Consider the following 27,056-nt stretch of genomic DNA (forward strand, 5'->3'; position numbering starts at 1 on the left):
TCAGAAAAATAAGAAATAATATACACCCGCTGCCGCACCACCGCCACCGCCACCGCCACCACTGCGCCAAGCAAAGGCAACGGCAGAAGGCAGCAGGCAGCAGCGCAGCAGGGTTGAAAATGCGCATGTCAGCAAAATGCGTGAGCATAACAACATATACAGGGTGTCTTATTTAGTGCTGGAACATAATCCAAATACAGACTGATTCTTTGGGATTGAGCATAAGAAATATATTTCATTTATTTAAATTGAGTAGAGGTTACAATATATTGATTGAACATAGCGTACAATTATGTAGATCTACAGCAAAACAGGGTGTCTTTTGAGGTAAGAAAATCATTATGATACAAAATCAAAATCATTATGATACAAAAGCAGTAAAGGGTATCTATTTGAGCTTTGTTTGTATGCCACAAGCAAAACGTGTTTGAACATATTGTATAATACAGGGTGGTTTCTTCTCCTGACCACATCAAGCACCATAGTGGATCTGACTTTTCATTTTGGTTTTATTTCATAGACATAAACTTCTTATCGAAACTAATTATAACTAATATTTAATTATCCAAACAGTGCGCCACCGCCTGCACCGCCCAGCACGCCAGCACCACCAAATCCACCCACGACCTTTTTGTCGTAGCGTGCGCGAAAGCCACCGCCGCCGAAGCCACCGGCGCCAAAGCCGCCATGTCCAAGGCCACCTTTGAAGCCACCGCCGCCGAAGGCACGTCCTCTAACGCGATAGGTCTCGCGATAGCTGCCGAAACCACCGCCGAAGCCAGCTGCACCACCGCCCAGCAAGCCACCACCTAAGGCCAGCGCCTGTGGTTGTTGTTGTACTACGGCCACTTGCTGCACCACCGGCACTTGTTGCACCACCGGTACTTGTTGCACCACCGGCACCGCACTGATGCCACCCAAGCCGTAAGCCTGCAGCACCACAGCTGCACCACAAATCAGCAGCAATTGAAGAAAACAACTCATCTTGGATGTCGCGTTGATTACGTTCTGTTGCGCCGGCGCAGACGTCGCAGCGTATTTATGCGACGTTCGAGTGGTGCGTCATGCAGCACCACTGACAAAAAATCCCACCAGCTTAGCTATGTTTGCATACGCATTAACCAAGCATTGGGCGGGTTTTCACTTACGCGTCTCCATGCACGTGGCTCGCAACCAAAACTGACCTTCACTCAGTTGTGATCGATGCGGTTGATGTGTGAAGTACACTGAGAGAAATTATCATGTATGTTGAATGAGTTCTGACTGATAAATTTTTGAATCTTCTGATTGATCCACTGGGTGACTAAGAAATGACTGATCTATGGATTGATTAACTGATTGACTGCCTGTTAACTTCTTCTTCTTTTCTTCGATGAATTTTGGCGGATTTCCTAGATGTTTTTCTTTTCTTTCTTCCTATTTTCTGCTTTGATTTTTGCTCTTCTTCCTTCTTTGTTTCATCTTCAATATCTTTCTTTGTTTCTCCTCCTCCTTTTCCTTTTAGTTCTTTTTCTGCTGGATTTTCTTCTCGTTTTTCTGCTCGTTCTCTTCATTCATCTCTTTTGTATCATCTATCATTAATAATACCATCTTTATTAATAACAATCCATACACAATTTTCTCTCAGTGTACACTAAGCAGCTGCTTATGACCATATTCGAGTTAGATCTATATAGAGTTAGCTTTCAGTGCTTGGGGAATTTCGGCATCCAGGTATTTGTGAATTGCTAAAGCAAATAGGCCAGCCTCTGCGCTCTGGGATGCGAACAGACGTGGCCCACTAATTAATTTGCATAAATAACGAGGCTTGCGATGCTACTCCAATCAGTTGGGGTTTCGAAGATGCTGCGTGGAACATTTTATTCGCTGATCTTCGCACTTGCCGTTGCCCAGCTGGCGGCCACGCCCATTGTGCGTGAAGGCAATGAACTTGTGCGCAAGACCCGACACATTGGAGGCGGTTTTATAGGCGGTGGCATAGTGGCTGGAGGCGGTGCTGCTGGTGGTGTTGGTGGTGGTTATCTCGCACCACCTGTCATACAAACTGTGCCCGTGATACAAACTGTGCCGATCATTACGACCGTGCCTGTTGTGTCCACCATATCCACGGTGCCCAGCTACGGCGGCTTTGGAGGTGGTTACGGTGGAGGCTATGGCGGTGGCTATGGCGGTGGCTTCGGAGGTGGCTATGGCGGTGACTTTGGTCGAAGTCTCGGCGGTGGCAGCTTTGTTGGCGGTGGCATTGGCTTTGCCAAGTTCAAAGGAATTGGCTTTGGCGGTTTCTTGGGCTGAAGCTAAGGAGTTCAGGTGGATATATAAGGATATATATATATATAAAAAAAAAATTATATATATGTATATATAAATATAAAAACAATATTATGAATAGCTGAGCATAAATAATAATAAATGATATTTAAGATTTATCATGTTAAATGTAGATATTTCCAAATAAAGTGTGATATATACCATGTGCATTCAAACAGAATCATATACAGATCTAGATCCCTATACATAAGTCCACATCTTGGAGCTCTCATTACTCTGATGATGCTGCAGTTTCTTCGTAGCTCCGTTGTTGCTGCTGTTGTTGTTATTCCAGTTTCATTTTACGCTTTCAGCTTGGTTTTGTTTGTTTAGCTAAATAAAAATACACAAATAGCGCAACAACAACAAACAGCTTATGAGGCCATTCGGAAAAAAACATCATCGACTCTTTTATGTGCAGTCAGTCAGCCAAGTGCCTTTTGGCTGAGCGTTAAATCCGATCGGCAGCTATGCTTAAGAGAAAGAGTAAGAGAGAGAAGGAGACAGAGAGAGGGAGAGCTCAAATACAGCGGAGAAGCGGTAGAGTGCGATCATTGAATCTCAAGTACTGTGGACAAATATATCAAGTTTCCTTAAGAAATATTAATTGTGAGCGACAAATTGTTAAACAGATGAATATTTCTTACGAATTGAATAAATTTATGTTTTAGTTGTAGATTAAGTAAATTTTTATTTATCATCAGTTTTATGAATTAAAATATATAGCTGAAATTAAAGATTGAGGTATAGAAAGTGTATGTGTATTTATAATTATATATAAGTAAATATGTGAATGTAGATCAAGAGAATACTTAATTTAGAGCTGTGCATGTAATATATAAACACGATCGATTGATTAGTAGATGACTATTGATCTAGCAAACAATTCATATGCACTTAATTGAATTTTTTTTTTTTATATTTATTATTTTAAGCGCTGAATCTGTACAATGCAAGTATAGTACCTTAACAACACAGTTAGATTATATTATATAGAACCTAACCTAAAAATTCAAATTCAAATGCTTAAAAAATCCCAAATTACAGAAACATACATTCAGAGTATATTAGATACAAAAATATCACAAACGCTCCTTAAATTTTATTTCTATATAAAATCAAATATTCATTATATCATTATACTTTACTCAAAACATTTTCAGTTCATGAAATGCCACGCATAAACCACACAAAAATGATTAAATAAATGATATAATTATTACAAATTGATAATCAGCCACACATAAATCACATTCTTCACAGTTGGCCATGCTAAGGTCGTTTACTGTAGCGCATATCTGGACCCCATATATCAAAGTAATACATCTATAAAGCTTCCGCATCTGTCAGCGAGATCTGAAGATTGGCTTCATTTCGAATTCAATTGGAAGTAAACAACTTAAAAGCCAAACACAACCCTCATCTAGTGGCTTTTAAGTGTAATTACTCTTGCCTTTTTGGTGGTGCGGCAAAAAAAAAAAAAACCCAAAGAATAAAAAACCTTTCAATGACAGTCAAGAAATGTTATTGAACCTCTCCATTAAGTTAATTCTTCTAATATTTGACTATAAATTCAAGCTCGACTCGATGCTCACTTTTAGTAGCTAACAAAATTCGAAATGGAATACCTGAAGATTGTCCCGCTCTTGTTGCTGGGCATTTGCGTGGTGCTGTGTGGTGCAGTGGAGCAGCAAGAAGTGCTGTCTGTGGTTCAGGAAAAGGAGCCGCAGGAGCCACAGGTGGTGTCGGAGTCACAGACGGAGCCGGAGTCAGAGGTGGTGCAGGAAACACTGGTGGTGCAGGAACCACAAATGGAGCTGCTAACATCTGGCGATAGTTCTCAAACGGATGTGGTTGCAAATGCCACAGCGGATGCTGATGACACTGAGGGCGGTGCTCGCAAAGTACGCCAATACTTTGGCCCACCACCGCCGCTCTTCTACGGTGGACTACCGCCACCCTACTATGGAGGAGGTGGATTTGGTGGCTTTGGCGGTGGCTATGGTGGCTTCGGCGGCGGCTACGGCTTTCAGCGCACTCGTGTGGTTACGCGCACGCGCTATCGCGGTCGCTACGGTGGCTTCGGTGGTGGCTTCGGAGGCGTCGGCTTCTACGGCTAAAGTTTACTATTTTATTTGGATTTTAATATGTCGATAGATATATATTTGATATTTGTGATATTCCATTGTGTGCGGCACAGCGATTGGCGTTGCCTCAATAAATATGTGTGATTTATAAATATTTGCTTTTCGGCAAATGTTGTGCGCTTTGATACCCTGTATATTATTAATAGTAGGCATAGGGAGTTTTCTGTTGGCTTTCGAATGACGTCAACTAAGAGAGAGGCTGGAAGCTGATTTTAGCAAAGAAAGATATTTAATATATAAGAATTGTGTAGGTAAGGCGTCATAATATATATATATAGGTCTATAATATAGTTCTATAATTATGTATAAGTCTTAATTTTTTCAATCTTCTGCGCAAAGAAATGAAATAAAGAAATGAATTTCATTTGGCTTTACTAAAATCGATCAATATGTAATACCTATCGATATACGTCGATTATAATCTTAAAAATCGGTTTAGCTTGCTTTGGGAAAGAAACTTTTTGGGTTATCAATAATCAATTGGACTCTGCCCAGGGTATCTGCCAGTCAGTCCGTCTCGCTCTCTGTACAACCACTCACTCGTTATGTTTGGCCTGCCAGTTATGATTGTTCGCGATTTTATGATGAGAAAGTGGCCAAGAGCCCTTTGGACTGAGGCGCGCCTATATAAATTTGCCAACGACTTGGGCTCAGTTTTGATTTGAGCTTAAAATGTTGCGATTGATTGGCCTAATGCTGTGGCTGTGGCTGCTGCTAGTCGGCGTCTGCTGCTTAGATGAGCTGGAGTACGATGCACAGGTGGCACCACCAACCACGGAGGGTAGGCATCAGAAGAAACCTCTCTCAATTCTCAACCTTCCCTGACTCTCATTCTCAATCCTCTTTCTTAGCCCCTCAATCACCGCTGAATCTGTGGCGCGGCTTTGTGGGTCAGCTGCATCAAGTCATTCGCAGTTGGCGCACCACCAAGGCGCCACGCGTGCAATTGCGCAGCACCACGCCCGACGCTGATGTCGACTACGATGCTCAGCCGGAGCTGCAATATTATGGAGCATTAAATCCGATTTATTTAACGCAAAATTTTTAGTGTTTTCATTTTGCCATTTTTGTTTACTTATTACAACTAGAATTTGTTACAAAATTTAATAATAAAAACTTATTTTTAAGTCTAGCCATTAAAAGCCTTTGCTGAAGAGTCCCTTGAAGCTGCCAAGACCGCCGCCGAAGCCATGTCCCAGGCCACCGCCAAAGCCGTGACCGCCGAATCCACCGCCAAAGCCGTGACCCAAGCCACCCAAGCCGCCGAAGCCACCGAACTTGCCACCGAGGCCACCGAAACCACCGCCGAAGCCACCGAGTCCCAGGCCACGTGCCACACGCTCGCTCTCCGACAGCTCCGATCGCTCCACCTGCAGGTCTCCATCCACATCCAGCAGATTGAGTGGCTCAATTTCCACCACCGCAGGCGCCGCCCAGCCAGAGGCGACCAGGCAAAGGCAAAGGCAAAGGCTCAGCGCGAGAAGATTCATGTTGGCTGGGCTGTTAACTGATTTGTACTTAATCTGCAAGTGACTGAGATCCATGCTTATATATGCACAGCATTACTTCTGGCCGATCTATTGGGCGCTACGGCTGGGGCGTGGCTCGTGCGTGTAGCTGCTAATTGCGTTTGTCCACATTGCGACTTTGTGCTTGCTTTTCATATCCAAATGTACTTTCATTCATTCATTCATATTTTTGAGAGTCTGCATGTTGAGCGAACATCATCTGTGTGTGTGTATGTGTGTGTGTACACTGAGGAAAAAATCTTCGTTGTACTTATATAAAAAATTGTTTTGTATTTATTATAGCATTAAAGTTATGATTATGATTAATATACAAACACTTCTTAATATTTAATAAAATAAAATTTGTAAATTAATAAATTTATTTTAAATTTTCAATAAGCTATTTAAAGGCAGATTATAATTAACATAAAAAAATTGTAGTAGATTTTGTTGAGGTATATAAACAATAATTATAATTTAATTATGTTTTTTTAATATTACTTAATCTTATAATTCAATATTTCTAATAAACTGATTTTTTTTATTTATTTTATTTTTTTAGGACTTTTTTTTTAATTTTAAATTTTTATCAGTTTTTAATACAATGTATTCTTAAAAATAAAATTATGAAATATATATAGGAGAGCATCTCTTAGTCGTTACGCTAGCAGAGGTCTTTAACGGTTGGTGCTAAATTTTCATTGGGCTGACTTAGCTTCTGGCTGTGACACTGACTCTAGTTGTGGCTCTTTCTCTATGTCTGGCTCAGCATAGTTTGCCTAGGTCTTTAGCTGGTTGTGTGGCGTTTGGGGCTCGCTTACATCATGTTTGCATATGTTTTTACCGCCTGCGCATTGGCGGGATTTGGTCTTGAAACGTAATCCAATTGACCTTAGCAACAGTTTATCTATTTGATCAGCAGTAGATTTTGTAATCGAAGCTGCTGATAAGAAGCGTTGATAAGCAGATAAGTACATATATTGAGAGAGAGAGAGAGAGAGACAGACAAATAGATGCTGCTGGCCTGGTTTGATCTTATTTCTCTGTCCGAATTGAGCTGCCTAATAAAATTCCCAACTTTTGTGCTATAAATTAAAAATTAGGCAGCTTTCTTTTAACACTTTAATAAATTTATGTATGTATATTATTTTTTCTGTTTAAACATATTTTCTGGCAAATAATTTATTACGCTAATTGGCACTTGAGTTGCTTAACATCTCGTTTGACGCAGCATGAGACGCCTTTTGCGATGTCGGCGCACGAATTTCTTGTAGTTGTTCTTCTTCTTCTTGCTGTTGTTGTTGTTGTTGTGGGATCTGCTGCTGCTCCACCAGCTGCGCCGGTGCTGCTCCAGCTGCGGCAATGGCATCGGCTGACTGATGCGCGGCTTGCGAACTTGATCCTGAACGAAGGCCCGAGACCAGGCAACGGGATCCAAGCTAGAATCGTAGCCCGCATCGTTCCGATGCCACCAGGGCATGGCCACGCCCAGTTGCAGCAGCACTAGTATTAGCATCAGCAGCAGACAGCTGCCCACAGTCGTCGCCGATGTGTTGAGCATTCGAGATGAGTGTGTGTCCTACTTGCCTGGCGTTTAATAAGAAACTGTTGCACGGCAAGTGGAACGAGTTGCGTCTTATATGAGCCGCTGCAACGCAATCCGCTCTAGACTCGGCTCGGGCTCTACTCTCCTAGGCCAATCGAGCTAAGTCTTCTGCAAACAGACCTTTGCATGCTGCACATGGCTTTCGAGAGCATTTACTGATTAACTGTGTCATACCTGCTTCACACACACACACACACTCACACACCACTCACCTGTATAAACTCTCCGTTAGGTAAAATTGTAGCGCAGGTCAGAAATGTTTTTGGTCTCAGTTTACAAATCTCTTTCGAATCGCTGTCAAATCTCTTTTCGAAATCTCCTGCAATAACACAAGCTGTTATAAATCATAAAAGTAGAGGACAAAAATCTGTTTTAGAACTCAATTAGAAGTCGATTTAGGTTTGCGCACAAAAGAACAGTTGGAAATTCGTCTGCAAGGGTGAAAAATGGGCGAAAATTGCATTGAATGAATTTCTTTTTTTAGGGATGGCAACAATCGAAAGTGGGTTACATGAGGGTAGATGGGTTGAATGGAAGGGCATGTGACAGGTAGAGGCACAGCACTGTGAATATAGAGTCCATATAGGCTAAGGAGTGCAACGAGCTCACAATCTGGAGAGTCGATGAGAGAGAGCGAGTCGATGAGAGACCGACTCGATGAAGTCTATTGAGCTTAGAAATCTAGATGAGCGGGCCCTCTCCACATAAACACCTTAACCTTAACCATGGCCTCTGAATAACCTACTAGAAAAATATATATACTAAAATTCGAAAATATTTATTGATATCTTTATAGAAAGCGATAAATATAAATTAAATGTTTTTTTTTTTTTTTTAATTTTAATTTTTTTTTTTAATATTTATTAAAAGATTTTTTCAACTTGATTTCATTCAATCAAGGGCATCTTTTGATCCAACATCTCTATTTGGCACAGTCTTCATATGTCGACTCTTAGTCAAAACCCTTTCTAAAGGCACTTTCATTCATTCAGATTCCTGCTTACCCATTAAGCAAATGCCATAATAAACCACAGCCACAGGTAGCATAACTCAGCCACATTCTACTCTACTCTCACGTCGATTCGCAATGGTCTTGCTGTTTTTTTTGTGAATACCCTCAGGCCATTGAAACTGTTTTAGCAGGGTATATGGAATGGTTTATAGCTGCTAATGTTTCCATGTAAAACAACATGTGCCATTGTCTCTAGCCGAACAATGGGACCCTACAAATTTCACTTTCTAACGAGCCAATTGCCAAGTGACTAACAAATTAGAGCTCTCTCTCTATCTCTGTGTGAGTGTGTGTGTGTGTGTGTGTGTCTGTACCTGTATTGAATATCTTGGTCAACACTTCAGTTTCATCTTGGACCTGCTTCTCGCCTTGCACTTGACACTCAACTCAACTCAACTCAAGTGGAGTTAACTCAACTTGATTCGGGTTGGCTGTCAGCACAATTAGCGACTTTTTGCCTTTTGGGACAGTTGTGAAATATGCGCTATCCTCGAAACTAGTTAACAGCAACAGCAACGGCAACACCAACGGCAACAACTCAACTAAGCCTAGTCCCAGTTAAGAGCAACTACTCCAATGAGCCCCAGTTAACTGGCAGCCACTTGGAGCAGTGCTTAAGCCGCCAAGTCTCCGGTTAATCCACTTTCCAGCTTTCCAGCTGGCTGCGACGCCAGTTGCATAAAAGCAGCAACTGTTGCCCGCTGCAGTGGCAGTAAACGGAAAAAGTTCTAGGCACGATGAGCTGTAAGTTTTTGCTGTGGCTTTGCCTGAGTCTCTGCCTGATCCTGGGCAGCTTTGCGGCCCAGCAGAGACGCGTGGCCGTTCCGCCGAATCATTTTGTGGGCAAGGGCGCCTACACGCTGGCCGCCAAGCGACATCAACCAGTGCAGCAGCATCAGCCGCCGCAGCAGCAGCAGCAGCATAAATATCGACAGCAGCAACAACAGCAGCTGCAGCAGCAGCAACAGTTGCAGCAGCGCCGGCAACTCTTTCAATGGGCAACGATGCATAAGAAATTCCATTAAATGTTCGCACTTGATATATTTTGGCTAAATAAATTAAATAAATAATTGAGAGAATTTGTTGTAAGTTTTAAGTGAATTTGCATTAAAAGTGCATGGCCAATGCATCGCCACCAAGGAAGCCCTGCATGGATGCCAGGCCGAGCTGCGCGCCTGGCTGGCCAAAGATGCCAGCGTGAGTTGGGGCTAGACCTGGGGCATTGGCCATGCCAAGGATGTTGTCCAGACCGAAGCCAGGCATAGGTTGCGGATTGCCATAGAGTGGATTGCCGAGCATGAAGCCAGAGTTGGGAAAGCCGCCAAGTCCGGCGCCAGGTGCAGCTCCAAGACCAGCTCCAAAGCCAGCTCCAGTCATAGGTGCTCCCAGACCAGCACCAAATCCTAATCCAGGCGCAACTCCCATGCCAGCACCGATGCCCGCTCCATATCCAGCTCCGGGCATGATGCCACCTCCGAGGCCCAGTCCAGCGCCGGGCAGACCCATGCCCAGGCCCATGCTGGCATCGCCGGGATAGCCGTTGGCAATGCCAGCCTGCAGGCCGAAGGGCGACATCAAGCCGGGATAGTTGGGATAGCGTGCCAGCTGCATGTTGCCCACCATGCCCAGAGCCATCTGATTCATGGGCAATGCGCCGCCGACGCTCATCGAGACTGGCGTCATGTTTCCTGTGCCCGTCGTCGCCATCATCTTGACATCCGCCTCGGCCGCTGGCGTCATCATCTTCATGTTCCGCTGCTCACGTGCCTCCTCCTTCACTGGCGCAGCCTGGCAGTTGCCCAGCAGCAGCAGCGCTAGCATCAATAGGGATCTCTGTGCGGCAACCGACTTCATTTTGCTTGACTTCGACTTGCGTTCGACAACTGTTTGCTTCCGGCACGCCAAAGTCGCTATTTATGCTGAGGGGGCGCAAAAAAAACTTTCTATTGCAGTTTTCTATTTGGCTCATAAAATGGCTCAAAGTAAGCGTTATTTTACGCTTTTATGACAGTAGCAAAATATATATGCATATATATATATTTCTGTATATTACTCAAGTTCCGCAGAGAGAAGCTGAGGCTGAGGCTGAGGCCCAAGTCTGCATCTGCGTTTTGTAATCTCTTTATAAACAATTCGCACATTTTGGCTAACGGCGAACGCAAATAAGGTGCTAAATGTCTCAGTCGATGGCATAAAATTATTACGAAGCAAAGTGAAATGCGCCGTGGCCTCAGTTGAAAGCTTTGTAAACGAAAGACTTAGGCAACGAACTTGATTTTTCTCCGCTTATTTCTTGGCCGTGCCTGAAAGTATGCCGGGATTTGTTGGCTATGTTTTTGTTGCTTGTGACTCATAACTTTCAGTTTCCATGCTAAATGTTTATGACTAATTTATGATCTTAAATTGAATCAACCAAATCAAGTGATTTCAATGCCGCCCGCGAATATCGTTAGTAGAACATAAAAATCAAAGACCTAAACTAGATTTTTATTTGGCAAACACAATTGGAGCGCTTTGTCCATAAGATATATGCAAATGTTACCGAATTTTAATAGCGTTTAGAGGCCGATATAGTTCAAGTTGGTAAGCATAAGTGTAAATGTACATATATGTTAGATTTTGAATAGCCTTGCATATGTGAGATATAATAAGTGGGGAGATAATCTCTAATAGCTAAAGCCTTTTTGGAATAGGTTGCTCTAGCTAGCTAACAATAAATGAATAGAGCATAGAGTAGAATTTATATCATTATTTATTATGTTTATTATTATGTTTATATGTTTAATAAGTGTTGCATCTATACAACGCAATTGTGTAATCTAAACAACACTAGTACGATAATATAGAAACAGCCGAACCTCTTGATATATAGAACAATAGATTAAATAGATCCTTTCATTTGATTAAACTCAAATTTATTTATTTTCTTTAGCTATGATGTAGTTCAGTTCTGTTACTCAGTTCCCTCCTATTTGTTATTTACGTATATATTTATGTATATTATCACAGCTTGAAGGTTCTCTTCAGCTGTTTCGAATTTCATATGACAAAAGTGTCTATAAAGGCTGCTCATTGATCATCGATCATCAGTCACTGACTCATTCAGTAATCCCTTGGCTATTACGCAACAGAAATACTCGATATTCAATTATTCCTAGAACTGAATGCAGATCCCAATGACACATCAAACGCATTGCATATGTCAAGCAATCTTTAATCGGATTAGCTTTATCAGTTTCATGATCTTTTAAATCATTTGTAGCATAGCAGGCAACAGCTAAAACAATTCGTAACTCGATATCTAGCTATCGAAAAGCAATCCCATAATTGATTAAATTTTCAAATTAATTTTAGTTTTAGTTTCTTAATTTCTTTATTTTCATGTAGTACATATAAATATAAATAAATAATTGTAGATTTTTAACACCTGTGCGAATATCTTAATGACTATTTATTGTAGAGTAGGCTTTCCTCTGAACTATCCGCCAAAGTAGTCCACCTCGTGGTCTAGATTCCCACGATTCTTGCGGGCATAGGAGTCGTAGTCGTAGCTGGAACGACGATGTGAGCCCAGGGAGCTGGGAATGTTATGGTAGCTGTAGACCACGCGGCTTGGATAGCAGATATAATAGTCGCCGTGATAGCTCGCACGCTTCTCTCTCACGGGCTGTCCGCTGAGATCGTAGGCAGACTGGATGGCCTGGTAGGGATTGCTGTCAGGTGCTGCCTGCATAAGGCTGACTGTAGCCAGCAAAAGTGCCAGGATCAGTGTGAGTTTCATTTTGTATAGTGATTCTGTTGCTGCTGCTGCTGCTGTTGCTATTGCCTTAGGTGTGCTCCAGTTGAAATTCCTTTTGCTTCTGTTTGGCAGCTGTCGGCTCTCAGCTCATTTTATACGAGCAATCGCTAATTTTTGACCGAGCCGCCTCATTCGGTTTGATTAGCACCTGAATAACATTTCCGTCCAACTTTAAAGAGTGACGTTCAATTCACGCTGGAAACTGAGCTCAGCTGCAAGTTGATCCATCAGTGTGGTATTTATTAACGCCCAATTTGCGTCTTAATTGTTTTTATGACTGTTGCGGTAGGCGCTGTGAATCAAATATATTTCACCAGTATGAGTGCCTCACAGATAATTCTTTTGCAATCCCCAATTTGACTGCAAATGAGTAATTTGGTTAACAGCTAGAAAGAGGCGTATGTATTAGATTACATAAAGCATATATATATTCTTGAGCAGGTATACAGCTTTATTAGTTTAATGATCTTTTAAATCATTTGTAGCATAGCAGGCAACAGCTAAATCAATTCGTAACTCGATATCTAGATACCAATAATCAATCCCATAATTAATTCAAATTTCAAATTAATTTTAGTTTAGGTTTCTTAATTTCTTTATTTTTATCTAGTACACATAATAATAAATAAATAATTGTAGTATTTTTAACACCTGTGCGTATCCTAATGACTATTACTTGTATCCCATCTGTGTTCCTCAAGTCTTAGAGTAAGTCCACCTCTTGGTCTGGAGGTTTGTAACGACGACGTGTGCCCAGGGATCTGGGAATGCTATGGAAGTCGTAGACCACACGGCTTGGATAGCAGATGTAATAGTCGTCCTGATAGCTCGCACGCTTCTCTCTCACGGGGTGTCCGCTGAGATCGTAGGCAGACTGGATGGCCTGATAGGGATTGCTCCCAGGTGCTGCCTGTATAAGGCTGATTGTAGCCAGCAAAAGTGCCAGGATCAATGTGAGCTTCATTTTGTATAGTGAATTTGTAATCGGCTCTAGATTCTGCTGCTGCTGCTGTTGCTATTGTCTTGGATGTGCTCCAGTTGAAGTTCCTTTTGTTTCTGTTTGACAGCTGTCGGCTCTCAACTCATTTTATACGAACAATCGCTAATTTTTGTGACAGACCGTCAGACGGTTGATTAGCACCTGAATAACATTTCCGTCTAACTTTAAACGGTGACGTTTAATTCAAGTTGGAAACTCAGCTCAGCTGCAAGTTGATCCATTAGTGTGGATTTTATTAACGCCTAATTTGCGACCTTATTGTTTTTGTGACTGTTGCGGTAGGTGCTGTGAATCAAATATATTTCATCAATATGATTCTAGATAAATCCAATTTGATTTCAAATGAGTAATTTAATTAACAGTTAGAAAGAGGCGTAGTAGATTACATAAAGCATATATATATATTCTTGAGCAGGTATACAAGTTGAGTTAATGTTGCTAAGCACGTACTCCCATTAATCCCTCTATCTATAAAGACTGTTCATCTGTTGCCTTATCCATCAATCTAGATTTATTTGTATATCTGTTCCAATTTCGGGTCTTATTCAATCATCTATTCGTACAACTCCCTATAAGTCAATTTGTCCATCTCTCTCTCCGTTCCTCTGTTGGCGTCCAGAGTATCTCAAAGCCATACACTCTTATCCAGAGTATGTTTACAGTAAGTAATATATTGTAGAGCTCCATTCAGTTGCCAGGTCTAAGTTTAGCTTATGTTTATTTGCGTTTTCTGTAATTCTTGTTAAACAAAATAAATAGATGCTAATTGGCTACTTATCATAAATCACTTTTCATCATACCCAAGTTTATTTCCGTGTTATTTTGCATATTACACCAAATTGAATATCAAGAAACGACGACAATTTGAGAAAAGAGGAGGCGGTGTTGGGCTAGGCTTGGCATGTCATGGGAGTTTGGTGACATGTTTGTTATAAATATTTACGGATTCTTAACTTAAGATATTGAACAAATATTTTTCCAAAAATATGTGTTATCAGGTTTCATTCAAGACTCAATGAATGTGTATATTAATAATCAGGCGATAACATACTCTGTCCAAAGGAAAAATAACTTGATAATACGACTTAAGTTCAAGTTCAATAAACCAGATATTCTGGGATTTGATCTGCATACAGCTTATGACAGCTAAAATATAGGTATATACATATACACATCTCCATTTATATCGCCAAGAATAGCCCATTTAATCATATTAACTTTAAAAGAAATATTTCACTTTAATTCGTTTGAATTTAATTAATAAAAATTGATTGAAAATATATTTTATTAAATTTTTGTCTTTTTTAATAGATATTTTTTAAATTGAATAAATTTTTTAGTTTTTAAATAATGTTTATTTAATATATTATAAATGGAAATAAAAAGCAAAAATAACATTATTCAAGAAAATACAAAAATATTATTCAAAATAATAATTTAATTATTTTTAATTTATTTAGTATGTTCCTTATTTATTTATTTGGCTTTTACTTAAATTTTGAGTACATATTAAATTAATTCATTTGCATAAATTAATTATTTTTTTGTTTATATATTTTTTCAATTACTCTGAAATCATTTGATTTATTTAATTCATTAATTTCAACCGCAAAAGCATTTTTAACTCAGCCTTAAACAAAAACAATTGTTGATGACTAATTTAAAAATCATTTATCACCTCTTATTTTACGGCGATAAATTTCTTGGCGTCAATTTTAATTGTCAATAAAAAATAAAAAACGTCTAATGAATTGTCTAGTCGAAATTTGAAGAAAATATTAAATTAAAGGTTCAGCTTCAGTAGTATTTTATATGTATATAGAATTAATTAATGTCATATGCCGTAGTTATGTGTAAATTAATAAATTTGTATGGAATATTTTTAGCTATTTTTCTCTCATTACTTTGTTTGTTTTACTTCTTTTTGTGATAAAAATAAATTCTTCATATTTGCTTGATATTTTGTTGTGTTTTATTAATAGTATTATTGTTAATGCCAAGATTGTTGACTCTGCTGTTTATTTGTTGTTGTTTGTTCGCTAAAAAAAAAACCGGCTGGTAGCAGGCGTCAACAGCTGAGCTCCAACATTTTACGCGAATGCGTAGAAACCGTGCCCCCAAAATCTTCCAGCTTTTTTTCAGCTCTTTGTTAACGAAAAGTGTTACGTATTTGTTTTAATATAAATAGTTGAATGTCTGCTCTCTTTGTTATGATGTGCGGCATGATTTTGAAATGAATATACTTTTATTTATTTATTTATTTTTTGGTTCATAAGCGAGTATTACTCAGTTTTTTTTTATTAAATTTCATTTTGTTTCGTTTTACATTAAAAGTCGATTACGTTTATTTGCCAAAGCTAGAGCTGGCCGAGGCCGAGGCCGATGCTGAGGCCGATCCAAAGCCACCGCCTGGATAGCCGCCACCGAAGCCGCCTGGATAGCCACCGCCGTAGCCGCCGTAACCGCCCGGGAAGCCACCGAAACCACCGCCGCCAAAGCGACGGAAGCCACCGCCAAAACCACGACCACCGTAACCTCCGCCAAAGCCACGACCTCCGAAACCACCGAAACCACCGCCGCAGCAGAAGCCGCGAGCCTCACGTGCTCCATCCGCATCATTCACTGGCTGCGCATCCACATCCTCAAGCGTTAGCTGCTGTGGCTGCTCCTTCTGCTCCACCTCCTCTAGTACCAGTGGCTGAGCCCAAGTCAGGCTTAAGGCCAGGCAGTAGATGAGCGCCAGCACCACAAATTGTTTCATGTTTAGTTGTGCAATTGCTTCTATTTGGGTTCTAGCGATTGTCGAGATCTTTTATAGGCAACGATATTTGAACGGGGATGCCCCAAAAGAGAACAACTATGCGAATCTGATTGGCTCATCCTGCCAAGCGCATCATTAGTTTCAAGCATCTATCATTATTTTTGTTTTCAAATTGTTTTTCGTTTTCGATGATTTCACCAGAGCTTGTAAATGGAATTCCCAGACCCCCAAGGCATTCGTTTCGGATGCCCCCGCATTGGGAGCTTACTTTTGGATGCCATTCATTAGTTTGGCCTAGAGCCAAAGACCTACATTGTTGCAAAGCCCGAACTTCTCACAGAGTTGCCATAAACATTAAACCTCTTCAGCTGGGGACTCACTGAGAAAATACCCTGTAAATTGGGGAATTATATGAGGTAGTTTAGCTTGCTTAAATGGGATAGTGTAATATTCTTAAAAAATATAAAATGTACTCTCTAAGGCATTCATTCTGTCAATACCCTGTAAGTATACTAAGCATAAAAGGTAGTTGAAGCCATGACAAGTTCTAGGGCCAATCATAATTAGGTTTATTTTTAGTTATCTAAAGTTTGTCTATGTCTTCATGCCTCAAATTTCGTTTTATCATAATTTATAGGGTATTTTCATGTGCTACACTTGATCTTCTTTTGATTATTATTGCTTTCGCTCGTCAACAATTTAAACACCGTGAGCGCCAATCGAAAATAATTAAAAACTTGTTAAGAGCTCTGATCACTGACCTTTCAATTTGATTGCAGAACTGCGCAGTTAAGAGTTTGTCTCAGCAGCTACTTATTTCAATACTTTTTTCATTCTCTAATCTTTTTCTTTTTCTGTCATTAAAAACCCGTTTTGTTTATATCTATATTTTTATTAAGAGTACTTAATTTGTTTTCGTTTTCTTTTTGCCTAAAACAAGTGTCGGCGTCATGAAATTGTCTAATTAGCTTTTATGAAACCATTTTTCTATGTATTTTAAACAAATTAAAAACAATTTTAAATTCAAAGAATTTTTTAAAAAATGTTTTTAAAAAATCTTAAACAAAATCTGTATAATTAAATTGAAAAACAAAACATTATAGATATAAATATTTAAATTGCAATTGAAGAATTGCTATTAGAATACATAAAAAAATTCTTCACAAATTCATTTAAGTCATTGATAATATACGATAGTTAGAACTGTTTTATCTGAAGCATATTTTTAGGCTTTCGCCAAGTTTAGATCATAAATCTTTGTCTTGTGCAAATGCTTAAAATTCATATATGTTAGGTTGACCAAAAAGCTGTGTAAAATTTTCGCTCAGTGCACATCAAATTTAAACAAAAAGTCCATATGAACAAAATGTGAATGACGTTTAGACAAAACATGAGTCAAATTAATGAGACAACAAAAATGAGAACCGGTTGATATACAAATATCTAATTGCTCTGTCCAGACATCAACTGAGATGACAGAAAAAAAGATGATAGACTAATTAATAATTGTAGAATCACATGATAATCAAGATAGATTACATGTGTTTACATTCATTCAAATAATTCTCCCACAGAAATGCATATTTAGCTGAAAGGCGGTTAACGAACTCTATAGGGGGAAGATTTTCTTACTTGCATGCAGAGATTAAACGACTTATTAATTAACTTTTAGATAACAAAATATTCCATTCATTACACTTAGCCCTCTACTAAAGTCGAGTACTTGTTTTGTTTACGCACTTGTCAAGGTATTTCTACTGAAAGTAAATATAATTATAGGCGTCTTAAAATACCTTATATCATATTTCATATAATTCTAGTTCATCCCATAAAGCAAACAAGTTCCACAAACTTTTGAAAAACCCGCGGAAGTGAACAGAAAAAAAAAAACAAACAATAATAACGCATTAGCGGTGTGAAACAGTTTTTGTATACCCATTGAAATTGATTTGAATAGGGTATGTTGACTTTGAGAGTTGATATGAGATATATTTCTGTGAATATCTGATTAAATATGTGTTTAGATCTATAACTATGTATATTCAATATGAGATCTATTTGACATAAAAGAGAATATATACTATCTATATGGAAAGATATATGATGTTTGCAAAAAAATTGATTAGAGAATTTTTAAATTTTTTTTATTATACACATACAGACTTTTAAATAAAGATATATGTAGTATATGTATATGTAGTAAAAAAAAATGTATAAAATATAGAAAACCAAAAAGCTTTTTGATATGTATAATAAATCCGCAAAGCCTCTTTATTTACTCAGAGCGCCTACATATAACCTATATGTTAAACAAATTAAGCTCACATCTCTATATACCCCTTAGCTCTTATATACTGATCATAGGCTACCCACACACGCCATCTAAGCTGAATGTTTTCGTCTCAAATCCACATTTGATTAACCTCAAATCTTTTACACAGTATTAGTTAGTCGTGTTTTATTAGTGTTTACTGTTTTCGCTTCATTCTTACCTATTTGGTCAATATTTGCCGAGTCGTGGAGTAAGGTCAATGTCAGACAGCGTCTGCAGTCGTTTGAGCATGCGTGAAAGCATGAAAACCAGTCCATGACGCGATTTCGGCGCGTTTCCGAGGCGTTTCAAGCGCGTTTCTTACTTTGCGTGTGCGTTTGGTGCGGTTCCGTTGTGAATTTTGGCAACAAATATTGGATGCGCCGAAGGTCTGCCAGTTTCCGTAACAGATTTGGCCAACAAATAGTTGTTAAGGGGCGTGGTTGTTTCTATACCTTTTGCGCATATATAAACTAAATTTGGTGAAGTGCCGCAGTTTTAGTTTGTGTTCGAGCGTCGCCAGAGTTAAGTTTGTAAAATGTATTGGCGCTCGCGTTTCTGTCTGCTCGTTGTCTTCCTCGCGCTGGTGGCTGCCCAGAAGAGCAAATCGAAAGCATCGGATCGTCCTCAGGGACGCACATTGGGTCTGCTAGCGCCGTTGCTGCTCGGCGCGGGGGCGAGTCCGCTGTACGATGTGCCAGTGGTGCCCGTGGGTGGTACCAGTGGAAGTGGCAGCGGTGCAGGCACACAGTCGGATCCCTACTATGGAGGAGCTGGAGTTGCAGGTGGAGGCGGCTATCCGGGCTACGGCAACTACTATGGCTATGGCTATCCCAGTCTGGGCCTAGGCTATCCCAGCTACGCCAACTACTTGGGCTATCCGAGCTATGGCTACAACAGACCCAACTACAGCTACAACAACTACAACAGACCCAACTACAACTACAACAACTACAATAGACCCAACTACAACAACTACAACAACTATGCCGCCTATCAGCGACCCACACAATATCCAGGCAGCTACAACGGCTATCGGCCCAACTACAACAATTTCAATAGCTATGGCAACGCTGGCAGCTATGGCAACAGACCCGCTGCCTATCCAACGCCAGTCAGCTCCAGTCCCGGCTCAGGTAGCACGGCAACAGGTGGAGCTGGCTCACAGTTAACCACGGCGCAGGCAGCACAAATCGCTGGGCTACTGGGCCAAGCTTTGGGCAGCAGTTTGCGTCCTCTTTTGGCCAATGGTGGTGCAGGTGGTGCAGGTGGTGCTGGCATCAATGCGCAAGCGCTAAGCAATATCTTGAGCAACCTCAGCGGCTAAGCTCGTTTACTCTAAGTGATTAATGAAGTATTTGTAAGCTAAGTCTGTTAAAATATTAAATATTGTTAATGCATTAATTTTGTTTAATAATTGTTATATTTAATATATTACTCAGCATGAGTTGCAATTATATATTTTTGTTCATGATTGACTGGATTCTAAGTAAGTTGAATGGACTCAAACAGGGGATTTACTTTGAAGCATTGGCAGCACTGGTTGCCTAAGAAATTTATCGATAAATTTGCAATATTTTTCTCTCAAGGATTTGAAATTATATGCAATACATTGAGGTATTTTGTGTCAGCCTAAAAGTATGTTTTCCATTTGACGCTCATACGCGCTTGCTTATTGACATAAATTAGAATTTAAATAAATGCTATTGACTTTTGAGAGTGAAAGAACTTTTATTTATAAAGCAATGGACCTTGTTTGCCCTGCACTTCAAACAACCCGCTAGAGTGCAAAGTCATTCAGGCAAAGAGCGTGGCTAAATTGTGGGTGTCAATAGTTTTAATTGGAAGTGCAAAGTGCAAGTCTTGGACCGGGAGTATAAAGGTGGCAGTTGGCCCCCATTATTCCTAATATACCCAATATACCTATTGGCAGACAGTTCGTATTCCTCGATTTATTCGCAATGAAACTGTGCATTTTGTTCGTGCTTGCACTTGCCAGCTTTGCCTGTGGCTTGCCGGCTCCAATTACGCTGGAGCAGATGGAGATGGAGCTGCAGCAGGCGGTGCAGCATCAGGACAATAAGGACAAGGACAATGACTCAGTAGCTACCTTGAAGGATGTCGCTGACGTGGACACCCAACACTCTGACCAAGGAGCTCGTAAATTACGCCATATATATGGCGGCCCTTGGTCACGTAGCTACATTTACTTTCCCCGACCACCCTGCAACGACTACTACTATTATTATTATTGGTGGTAAATCTACTAGACCAGTCTCATGATGCGAAATATTGACGACACCGATTGTATACATGGAAATGATTTGGACTTGCTATAAAGTTATTATTTAAGTTTTGTTCACTTAAAATGCTTTTAAAATATTTTTCAATTTTTTGGTATGTAATGAAATAAGAATGTAATAAGAATACTTTGATCATATATTTGAAACCACACTTGTTTAAATATGAGCTAGATGGCATAGATCAAAGATCACAGCTTATAGTAAATTTGATTATAGATCATAGACCATAGATCATAGATAATAGATCATAGCTTATAGTAAATTTGATTAGAGATCATAGATAACAGATCATAGATCATAGATCATAGATAACAGATTATAGATCATAGATCGATGATAGATCATAGATCATAAGACATGCATCATACTTTTATGATTAGGCTATAAACGATAGAACGGAATTTACATATTATTTCATAGAGTTTAGACAAAAGCTCATAAAAAAAACTTGATTTTGTTTACCTTTACGAAAGGTTAATAGCGGGGTCAGCTCTATCACTTACTTTAAATAATCAACTATAAAATTTGAAAGCTAGCTAATCGCCATTGAACAGAATAATTCAACACTTAGTCATAGAAAAAAAAAAAAGATTTCGCTGATCATCTATGAAGGTGTTAATTGACGCTAGAATGGAAGGGAATCACAGTGGAGCTTATGACGTTGATCGAGTAAATGAAATATGTAAAAGCTCATCAATATTTAAACAGAATCCACAAGAGTAAGAGTAGATGCATGTCATTGATCAAATAGGCTGACTCTAAATATGCTAATATTAGTAACATCATCTGCTTAGTTGTTCTCCATTCCAGAGTATTTCACATTCGACGCTTGCTTGGAGACTTAACGTCTTTATTAGTCTCAACTAGTTTCTAGTATTTAACAAAGATTCACACCTACTTAATTTACTGCTACTTTTTGCATTCCACATAATAAATTCAAATCGAACGGGATTTTATTTATAAGTCGAATCGAGTCGAGGCGAGGTTGGATTCAAATTTATTTGTATTTTGTATTTCATATGAATTTATATTCATTCTGATGCCAAATCGCCTCCATTTGGGCAGCGCGACGTCGCCGTTCTTTGCGCTCCTCAATCTGATAGAGCTGCGCCTCTTTGGTAGCCAGCAGTATTTGCCTCGTCTCCTCGTGGCGATGCTCTTCTGAGTTTTCACTGCAGGGGAGTCAAGTTATATTTCTAAGGAAATGTCGATTGCAACAAATTCAGCTGACTCACATTTCTCGCTGCTGTTGCTTCTGTTCGAGCAGCTCACGTTCCGCTGCCTCGTCTCTCATCAGCGCCATTTGGATCCATTCAATGCGCTTATTCTGCTCTAAGTCCGTCTGGGCTTGCTGCAGCTCCGCCAGTTCCTCATACAGCTGCTGCTCCTCGCTGTGGAGCTGGTGAGCGAGCAGATGACGACGTCTATCCAAATCTTCAGCATATTCGCCTAGCTTACGTTCGACATGGCACTCGATTTGGGTATTTCGATTGCGTCGATTGGTTCGATTCAGAAACTCGGCCACATGCATTTTCGGGCTGTTGCTTGTTTGGTCGTTGACTGGACTCAACGAGCCTTGGTAACGGCATGAAGAATGTTCAGTGCTGACTACTCGTTTGGCTCTGTTACTGTACTGTTAGCTGTATTTACATTTCATGAAACATACTGTTTAGACACTAAGGAGAGGTTGAAATGCAGACATAGAGTAGAGATAGAGAGGGAGAGAGAGCAAGAGAGAATGCCTATAATAATATCAATATTCAAGCTTAGCTACCATATGATGGAATAGATAGACTCCATGAGTCCTTTTGCCTTTTGATGTTTTCTAATTCCAAAATTGAATTATTACATTCTTAGCCATACGAATCAGTAATACATATATTATTTACATTCAACAATACTAAGTAAATGAGTTGAAGCATTCGGACTTACATTTTAATGCGCCCCTCCGAGACTAATTAATCATAAGCGCCTACAAATTATGGGTATTTCCATAAAGCTGAAACAACAATTCATCTTGCCAAATCTGCAATAAATAGGTCTGGCATTACTCAGGTTGGGGTCAGTTGAGAATTGCATTAGAACCGGAAAGATGCGCCTAACACTATTGCTGTTGATAATTGTGGGAGCCGTCTGCCTAAGCTTGAGCTACGGCCAGCCATTGGAGGATGATTCAGTTAAGGATAACAATAACGAGTTATCGCTGCTAAGTCTGGCCGATCAGGGCGATCAACATGGGAACGAAGGCGATCGAGAGGCCCGTGCATTTGGATTTGGACGTAGAGGATATGGCCGTGGTGGCTTTGGATATGGAGGATATGGTCGTGGTGGCTTTGGATATGGAGGATATGGCCGTGGTGGCTTTGGATATGGAGGATTTGGCCGTGGTGGCTATGGATATCGAGGATTTGGCCGTGGTGGCTATGGTCGTTATGGCTATGGCCGCTAATCTGGAGTGGATTTTTACTATCACACCACAAAAATATATATTATGTAATGTAATCTGAATATGTTTGAAAACAAAGTAAATCTCATATTACTTGATATATTGAAATGTATTAATTAATTTGTGAAAAGTTTAATGTTGAGTGTGAGGTGTGAGATCAACAGATACCCCGTGCCGAGTCAAGAACTTCCCGATCAAAGTCTTTCATTGCGTTCAGTTTTTTGCTGCTCTATTTCTAGGGCAAGCATGTGTCGATAGATTTTGTGAGATGGAACTCAATAGCGGTATGGTTTGCTCAGATGTATAAATAGAAGGATCTATAAACTCTCGTATTTTTAGGGGCGGACAGTACGAATTTACCTAAAAAATCTGTAATCCTATGCAAAGCCTTAATCATAAATAGCAATTTTTAATTGGTCATTCCTCCCAGTTAATAATGTGCATCTCATTAGAAGTATATCACAATTGAGCTTAGAAACACGTTTAGCTCTTTAGCTACCCAATTATTCATTTAACCAATTTGCATTATAAAAAGCGGTATATATATGTACATACATGTGTCATATCAACTTAGCTATGCGCAATTTGAATATTTTGTTTCAGCTAATTTGTTTTGATATTTTGGATATTTTTTTCTCTTTTGTTCCATTATAATGCATCAGTGTGTCATAGAGAACAATTCACGATTATATGCGAATTTCGAGTGTTTACTTATTGGACTTTTGACTTTAGCTCTACTTATGTATTCTTTTTTCATAGTATATACATTTAGCATAGCTAAAGCGAATGACTTGCCGATTGCAATTCAAGTAGCTCACTTGCCAGAGACTGCTTATGGGACTTTACAATAATACTTGCTGATCAGCTCATCTTTATGTATTGATTAATAGTAGTAGCAATAGTAAAGGAATTAGAAGTAGTAGTAGTAAGATATGGTAGTAGTAGTAGTAAAAGTATTATTATTATTAGTAGTAGTAGTAATAGTATTATTAGTAGTAATGGTATTAGTAGTAGTAGTAGTAGTCATGATAGTAGTAATAGTAGTAGTAACAATCGTGATAGTAGTAGTAGTAGTAGTAATAGTAGTAGTAGCAGTCGCGATGGTAGTAGTAGCAGTCATGATAGTAGCAGTAGTAGTAGTAATAGTAGTAGTAGTAGTAGTAATAGTAGTAGTAGCAGTCGTTATAGTAGTAGTAGTAGTAGTCGTGATAGTAGTAGTAGCAGTCGTGATAGTAGTAGTAGTAGTAGTAGTAATAGTAGTAGTAGCAGTCGTGATAGTAGTAGTAGTAGTAGTCGTAATAGTAGTAGTAGTAGTAGTAATAACACTAAAACCCCAAACAGCTCGCTTGTATCCTCCCCTTTACAACACTAACATTAGCATTACTAATGAGCAGCTTCTCCCCATTAAGTGGGCATTGCACAGTGACCTGCTTAGATGCATAATTTGTATAACAATAACAAGAGTTAAAACAAAAGAAATTTAATTTGAGCAACAACAACAACCGCAGGCAGAACAGGTGTAATAATCTAGAGAGCAATAAATAAATAAAAACATTGTGAAAGTAACAATGCCTGGCATCGACACCAGGCAAAAAGTAAACAAAAATTCCCATCCCCATTTCCATTCTAATATTGTTTGTGGATTTTAAGTACTGTGTGACACTTAAAATCAGGCAATGCGTACGAGAACAGGAACGGGAACAGCTCATCCGGTTCTGGCCAGGCTCTAGATAGCCAAATAAAAGGCCGACGGATTAAAGCATCAGGCATCAGTAAAGCACAATCACTCAACCAACCAAGTAATAAACCAAATCCATTTAAGGAATTCTCCAATCAGGATGCGCTTCACACTTTTGGCACTCATCGGCGTGGTATGCCTCGCCTACACCTATGCCCTGGCCGACATCGAGGCTGAGGAGCAGTACCCTGACGCACAGCTGAATCTGCTCAGCCTTGAGATGGATGGAAATGCACATGAGAACGAGGGTCTCCGTCAAGCCCGCCAAATCTGGCGTGGAGGCTATGGACGGGGCCTTGGCTGGGCCGGCGGACGTGGAGGATGGGCTGGTGGACGTGGTGGATTGTCTAGCTGGGGCGGACGTGGAGGATTGTCTAGCTGGGGTGGTCGTGGCGGTAGATGGGGCGGTCGCCGTTGGGGCGGCGGTTGGTAAACTGTCCAAGACGAAGCTCATCTAATCGAAGCTGCAGGACAGAACTTTCAGTTTTTGTACATATTCTGTTTGCCAATAAAGAACATTAAAAAAAATATTTTTAATATTTGTTATTTTTTTAATTTTTTCAAACTAAAAAACAAAAATTATAAGGAGCTCAAAAAAAACAAACATTTTTTCTTTTTTAGTTTAATAAATATATATTTTTACAAATAAATACAATATCTTTTAGATTTTGAATTATTTTCATATATTTAAATATGATGTAGATTTTTCTCTAGTTATTATAAAAAAAAAAAACATATTTATATTTTAAAAAAATATATGTTTTGAATTAATATTTTAGAATTCCGCAATTTTGTTTAGCAATAAATTTTAAAAATATCTTAAATCTGTTTTGCAAGATGCAAGCGGCTTGAGTAAATGTAAGAAAACATCAAGTCGAGTCTTCTTTAGCTTTGTGTATTTAGAAAGATTTCTCGAAAATTATTTGGCTCTCTTAATCTGTCATCAGACGATGAAGCCATTTATCCTTCAACTCTTTGATAGTCATCAAATTAATAAGTTTATTGACTTCTCTTGTTTGTGTTTAATATTTCTAAAAACATTTCACATTTTGTTTAATTTATTTTCTTTTTTATTTTGTTTTGTGTTTGTCTCAGAACTGGCTTTGACAGTCCCCCCATTTAAATGCTTGCCTTATTATACGCTAATCAGCGCTTCCATTATTTTTGCCAAGTCATTTTTAGCGCGCAGCGCCGTAAATAAGTGAAAGTGGCATCTGGAATTGCAGTTGAAATTTATGAATTCGTATTTGTTGCGGTATATAGCTGAGCTTTCAATTTTTGAAATGTCTGGCAACGCTGCTATTTTTTTTATGAGATTCATTAAGTTGGACTTTTGTTTATTTCGATTGATGATATTTTTCAATAAAGAAATGAGTCAATAGATTTTTATATCATAGTATACCATTTGTTCCCCACTCATCTTTCACTTCGACTTTGTATATGATCGGTATATTCTAGTCGGATAAACTAATGTCAACTCAACCCAAAGAATAAAATTTGACTTATGGCACATATACTCGTTGATTCCCTCGTCTTATAAAGTGTTTAGTAATAAAGATCGTCAGATAGGGGGGAGCATACCATAAAAAGAAGGAGCTGCACATGATTCTAGCTCAAGACGCTATCGTTTCTGCAGATCTATTATAAAGGTTGACAAAAAATTATATATTCACGACAACTGGGCAAAAAAAAAACAAGACCTATAGTTAGATTATGATATACAAATAAAATCAGATAGGGTATCTTCTAGTCAAAATTTGTCACTTTCATCGCTATTCGCTTATTTGGATCAAAACAAAAATAAATAATATATTGCACAAAACTTGATTAAAGAAGCACTCTTCTTATTGTATGCAAATTAATGGATTCACGCAATCGCACAGTCGCACATATTGTCAGGGATTCACACACACGCACACACAGACACACACTTGCTTGCACACACCCACTCTAGCTACAAGTTCTAATAAATTCAGCTGTTAATATAATCCACTTAGGACTTTCATTACACTGATCAACATGATTTGGCTACGAAGAAACATCTGGAACTTTAAATTTTCTAGAAATATTTACATACAAATATTAAAAAAAAGAAAGTTGAATTGGCTTTATTGAATT

At 39.2% G+C, this 27,056-nt stretch overlaps 14 protein-coding genes across 14 annotated transcripts; 6 read left to right on the forward strand and 8 right to left on the reverse strand.

Annotated features, from left to right (window-relative positions):
* Positions 1 to 561: 561 nt before the first annotated feature.
* LOC6578451 (keratin, type II cytoskeletal 1) lies at positions 562 to 984 on the reverse strand. Its single transcript, XM_002004326.1, has one exon. The coding sequence runs from the start codon at positions 982 to 984 to the stop codon at positions 562 to 564; it is 423 nt and encodes a 140-aa protein (XP_002004362.1).
* Positions 985 to 1,842: 858 nt separating this feature from the next.
* On the forward strand, positions 1,843 to 2,292 carry LOC116804177 (glycine-rich protein 23). The gene has a single exon (XM_044010540.1). The coding sequence runs from the start codon at positions 1,843 to 1,845 to the stop codon at positions 2,290 to 2,292; it is 450 nt and encodes a 149-aa protein (XP_043866475.1).
* A 1,634-nt stretch (positions 2,293 to 3,926) lies between these two features.
* Positions 3,927 to 4,427, forward strand: LOC122757665 (WW domain-containing protein C660.06). Its single transcript, XM_044010541.1, has one exon. The coding sequence runs from the start codon at positions 3,927 to 3,929 to the stop codon at positions 4,425 to 4,427; it is 501 nt and encodes a 166-aa protein (XP_043866476.1).
* Positions 4,428 to 4,956: 529 nt separating this feature from the next.
* On the forward strand, positions 4,957 to 5,502 carry LOC6578454. Its single transcript, XM_002004329.2, has 2 exons — positions 4,957 to 5,235; positions 5,306 to 5,502. Exons 1-2 carry the CDS (start codon positions 5,127 to 5,129, stop codon positions 5,500 to 5,502), a joined length of 306 nt encoding a protein of 101 aa, XP_002004365.1. The 5' UTR covers positions 4,957 to 5,126.
* Positions 5,503 to 5,590: 88 nt separating this feature from the next.
* On the reverse strand, positions 5,591 to 5,998 carry LOC6578455 (glycine-rich RNA-binding protein blt801). The gene has a single exon (XM_002004330.2). It carries the CDS (start codon positions 5,996 to 5,998, stop codon positions 5,591 to 5,593), a length of 408 nt encoding a protein of 135 aa, XP_002004366.2.
* Positions 5,999 to 6,741: 743 nt separating this feature from the next.
* LOC6578456 lies at positions 6,742 to 7,614 on the reverse strand. The gene is made up of 2 exons (XM_032729830.2): positions 7,294 to 7,614; positions 6,742 to 6,853 (listed from the first exon to the last, which is right to left on the reverse strand). The coding sequence occupies exons 1-2, from the start codon at positions 7,521 to 7,523 to the stop codon at positions 6,742 to 6,744; spliced, it is 342 nt and encodes a 113-aa protein (XP_032585721.2). The 5' UTR covers positions 7,524 to 7,614.
* Positions 7,615 to 9,687: 2,073 nt separating this feature from the next.
* Positions 9,688 to 10,442, reverse strand: LOC6578458 (elastin). Its single transcript, XM_002004333.2, has one exon. The coding sequence runs from the start codon at positions 10,432 to 10,434 to the stop codon at positions 9,688 to 9,690; it is 747 nt and encodes a 248-aa protein (XP_002004369.1). The 5' UTR covers positions 10,435 to 10,442.
* Positions 10,443 to 11,924: 1,482 nt separating this feature from the next.
* On the reverse strand, positions 11,925 to 12,459 carry LOC6578459. The gene has a single exon (XM_002004334.4). It carries the CDS (start codon positions 12,359 to 12,361, stop codon positions 12,059 to 12,061), a length of 303 nt encoding a protein of 100 aa, XP_002004370.1. The 5' UTR covers positions 12,362 to 12,459; the 3' UTR covers positions 11,925 to 12,058.
* Positions 12,460 to 12,950: 491 nt separating this feature from the next.
* Positions 12,951 to 13,449, reverse strand: LOC6578460. The gene has a single exon (XM_002004335.4). It carries the CDS (start codon positions 13,341 to 13,343, stop codon positions 13,083 to 13,085), a length of 261 nt encoding a protein of 86 aa, XP_002004371.1. The 5' UTR covers positions 13,344 to 13,449; the 3' UTR covers positions 12,951 to 13,082.
* A 2,210-nt stretch (positions 13,450 to 15,659) lies between these two features.
* On the reverse strand, positions 15,660 to 16,171 carry LOC6578461 (glycine-rich RNA-binding protein GRP2A). The gene has a single exon (XM_032729828.2). It carries the CDS (start codon positions 16,138 to 16,140, stop codon positions 15,724 to 15,726), a length of 417 nt encoding a protein of 138 aa, XP_032585719.1. The 5' UTR covers positions 16,141 to 16,171; the 3' UTR covers positions 15,660 to 15,723.
* A 2,495-nt stretch (positions 16,172 to 18,666) lies between these two features.
* LOC6578462 (shematrin-like protein 2) lies at positions 18,667 to 19,887 on the forward strand. Its single transcript, XM_044010758.1, has one exon. The coding sequence runs from the start codon at positions 18,990 to 18,992 to the stop codon at positions 19,776 to 19,778; it is 789 nt and encodes a 262-aa protein (XP_043866693.1). The 5' UTR covers positions 18,667 to 18,989; the 3' UTR covers positions 19,779 to 19,887.
* Positions 19,888 to 21,738: 1,851 nt separating this feature from the next.
* Positions 21,739 to 22,294, reverse strand: LOC6578464 (trichohyalin). The gene is made up of 2 exons (XM_002004339.3): positions 21,990 to 22,294; positions 21,739 to 21,926 (listed from the first exon to the last, which is right to left on the reverse strand). Exons 1-2 carry the CDS (start codon positions 22,283 to 22,285, stop codon positions 21,770 to 21,772), a joined length of 453 nt encoding a protein of 150 aa, XP_002004375.1. The 5' UTR covers positions 22,286 to 22,294; the 3' UTR covers positions 21,739 to 21,769.
* A 516-nt stretch (positions 22,295 to 22,810) lies between these two features.
* Positions 22,811 to 23,300, forward strand: LOC6578465 (glycine-rich RNA-binding protein 1). The gene has a single exon (XM_044010734.1). It carries the CDS (start codon positions 22,847 to 22,849, stop codon positions 23,201 to 23,203), a length of 357 nt encoding a protein of 118 aa, XP_043866669.1. The 5' UTR covers positions 22,811 to 22,846; the 3' UTR covers positions 23,204 to 23,300.
* A 1,652-nt stretch (positions 23,301 to 24,952) lies between these two features.
* LOC6578467 (neuropeptide-like protein 32) lies at positions 24,953 to 25,377 on the forward strand. The gene has a single exon (XM_002004342.3). It carries the CDS (start codon positions 25,039 to 25,041, stop codon positions 25,369 to 25,371), a length of 333 nt encoding a protein of 110 aa, XP_002004378.1. The 5' UTR covers positions 24,953 to 25,038; the 3' UTR covers positions 25,372 to 25,377.
* The last annotated feature ends 1,679 nt before the right edge of the window (positions 25,378 to 27,056 follow it).

The sequence above is a fragment of the Drosophila mojavensis genome, unplaced genomic scaffold (genome assembly GCF_018153725.1).
Source record: "Drosophila mojavensis isolate 15081-1352.22 unplaced genomic scaffold, ASM1815372v1 contig_80, whole genome shotgun sequence".
NCBI classification, from domain to species: Eukaryota; Metazoa; Arthropoda; class Insecta; order Diptera; family Drosophilidae; genus Drosophila; species Drosophila mojavensis.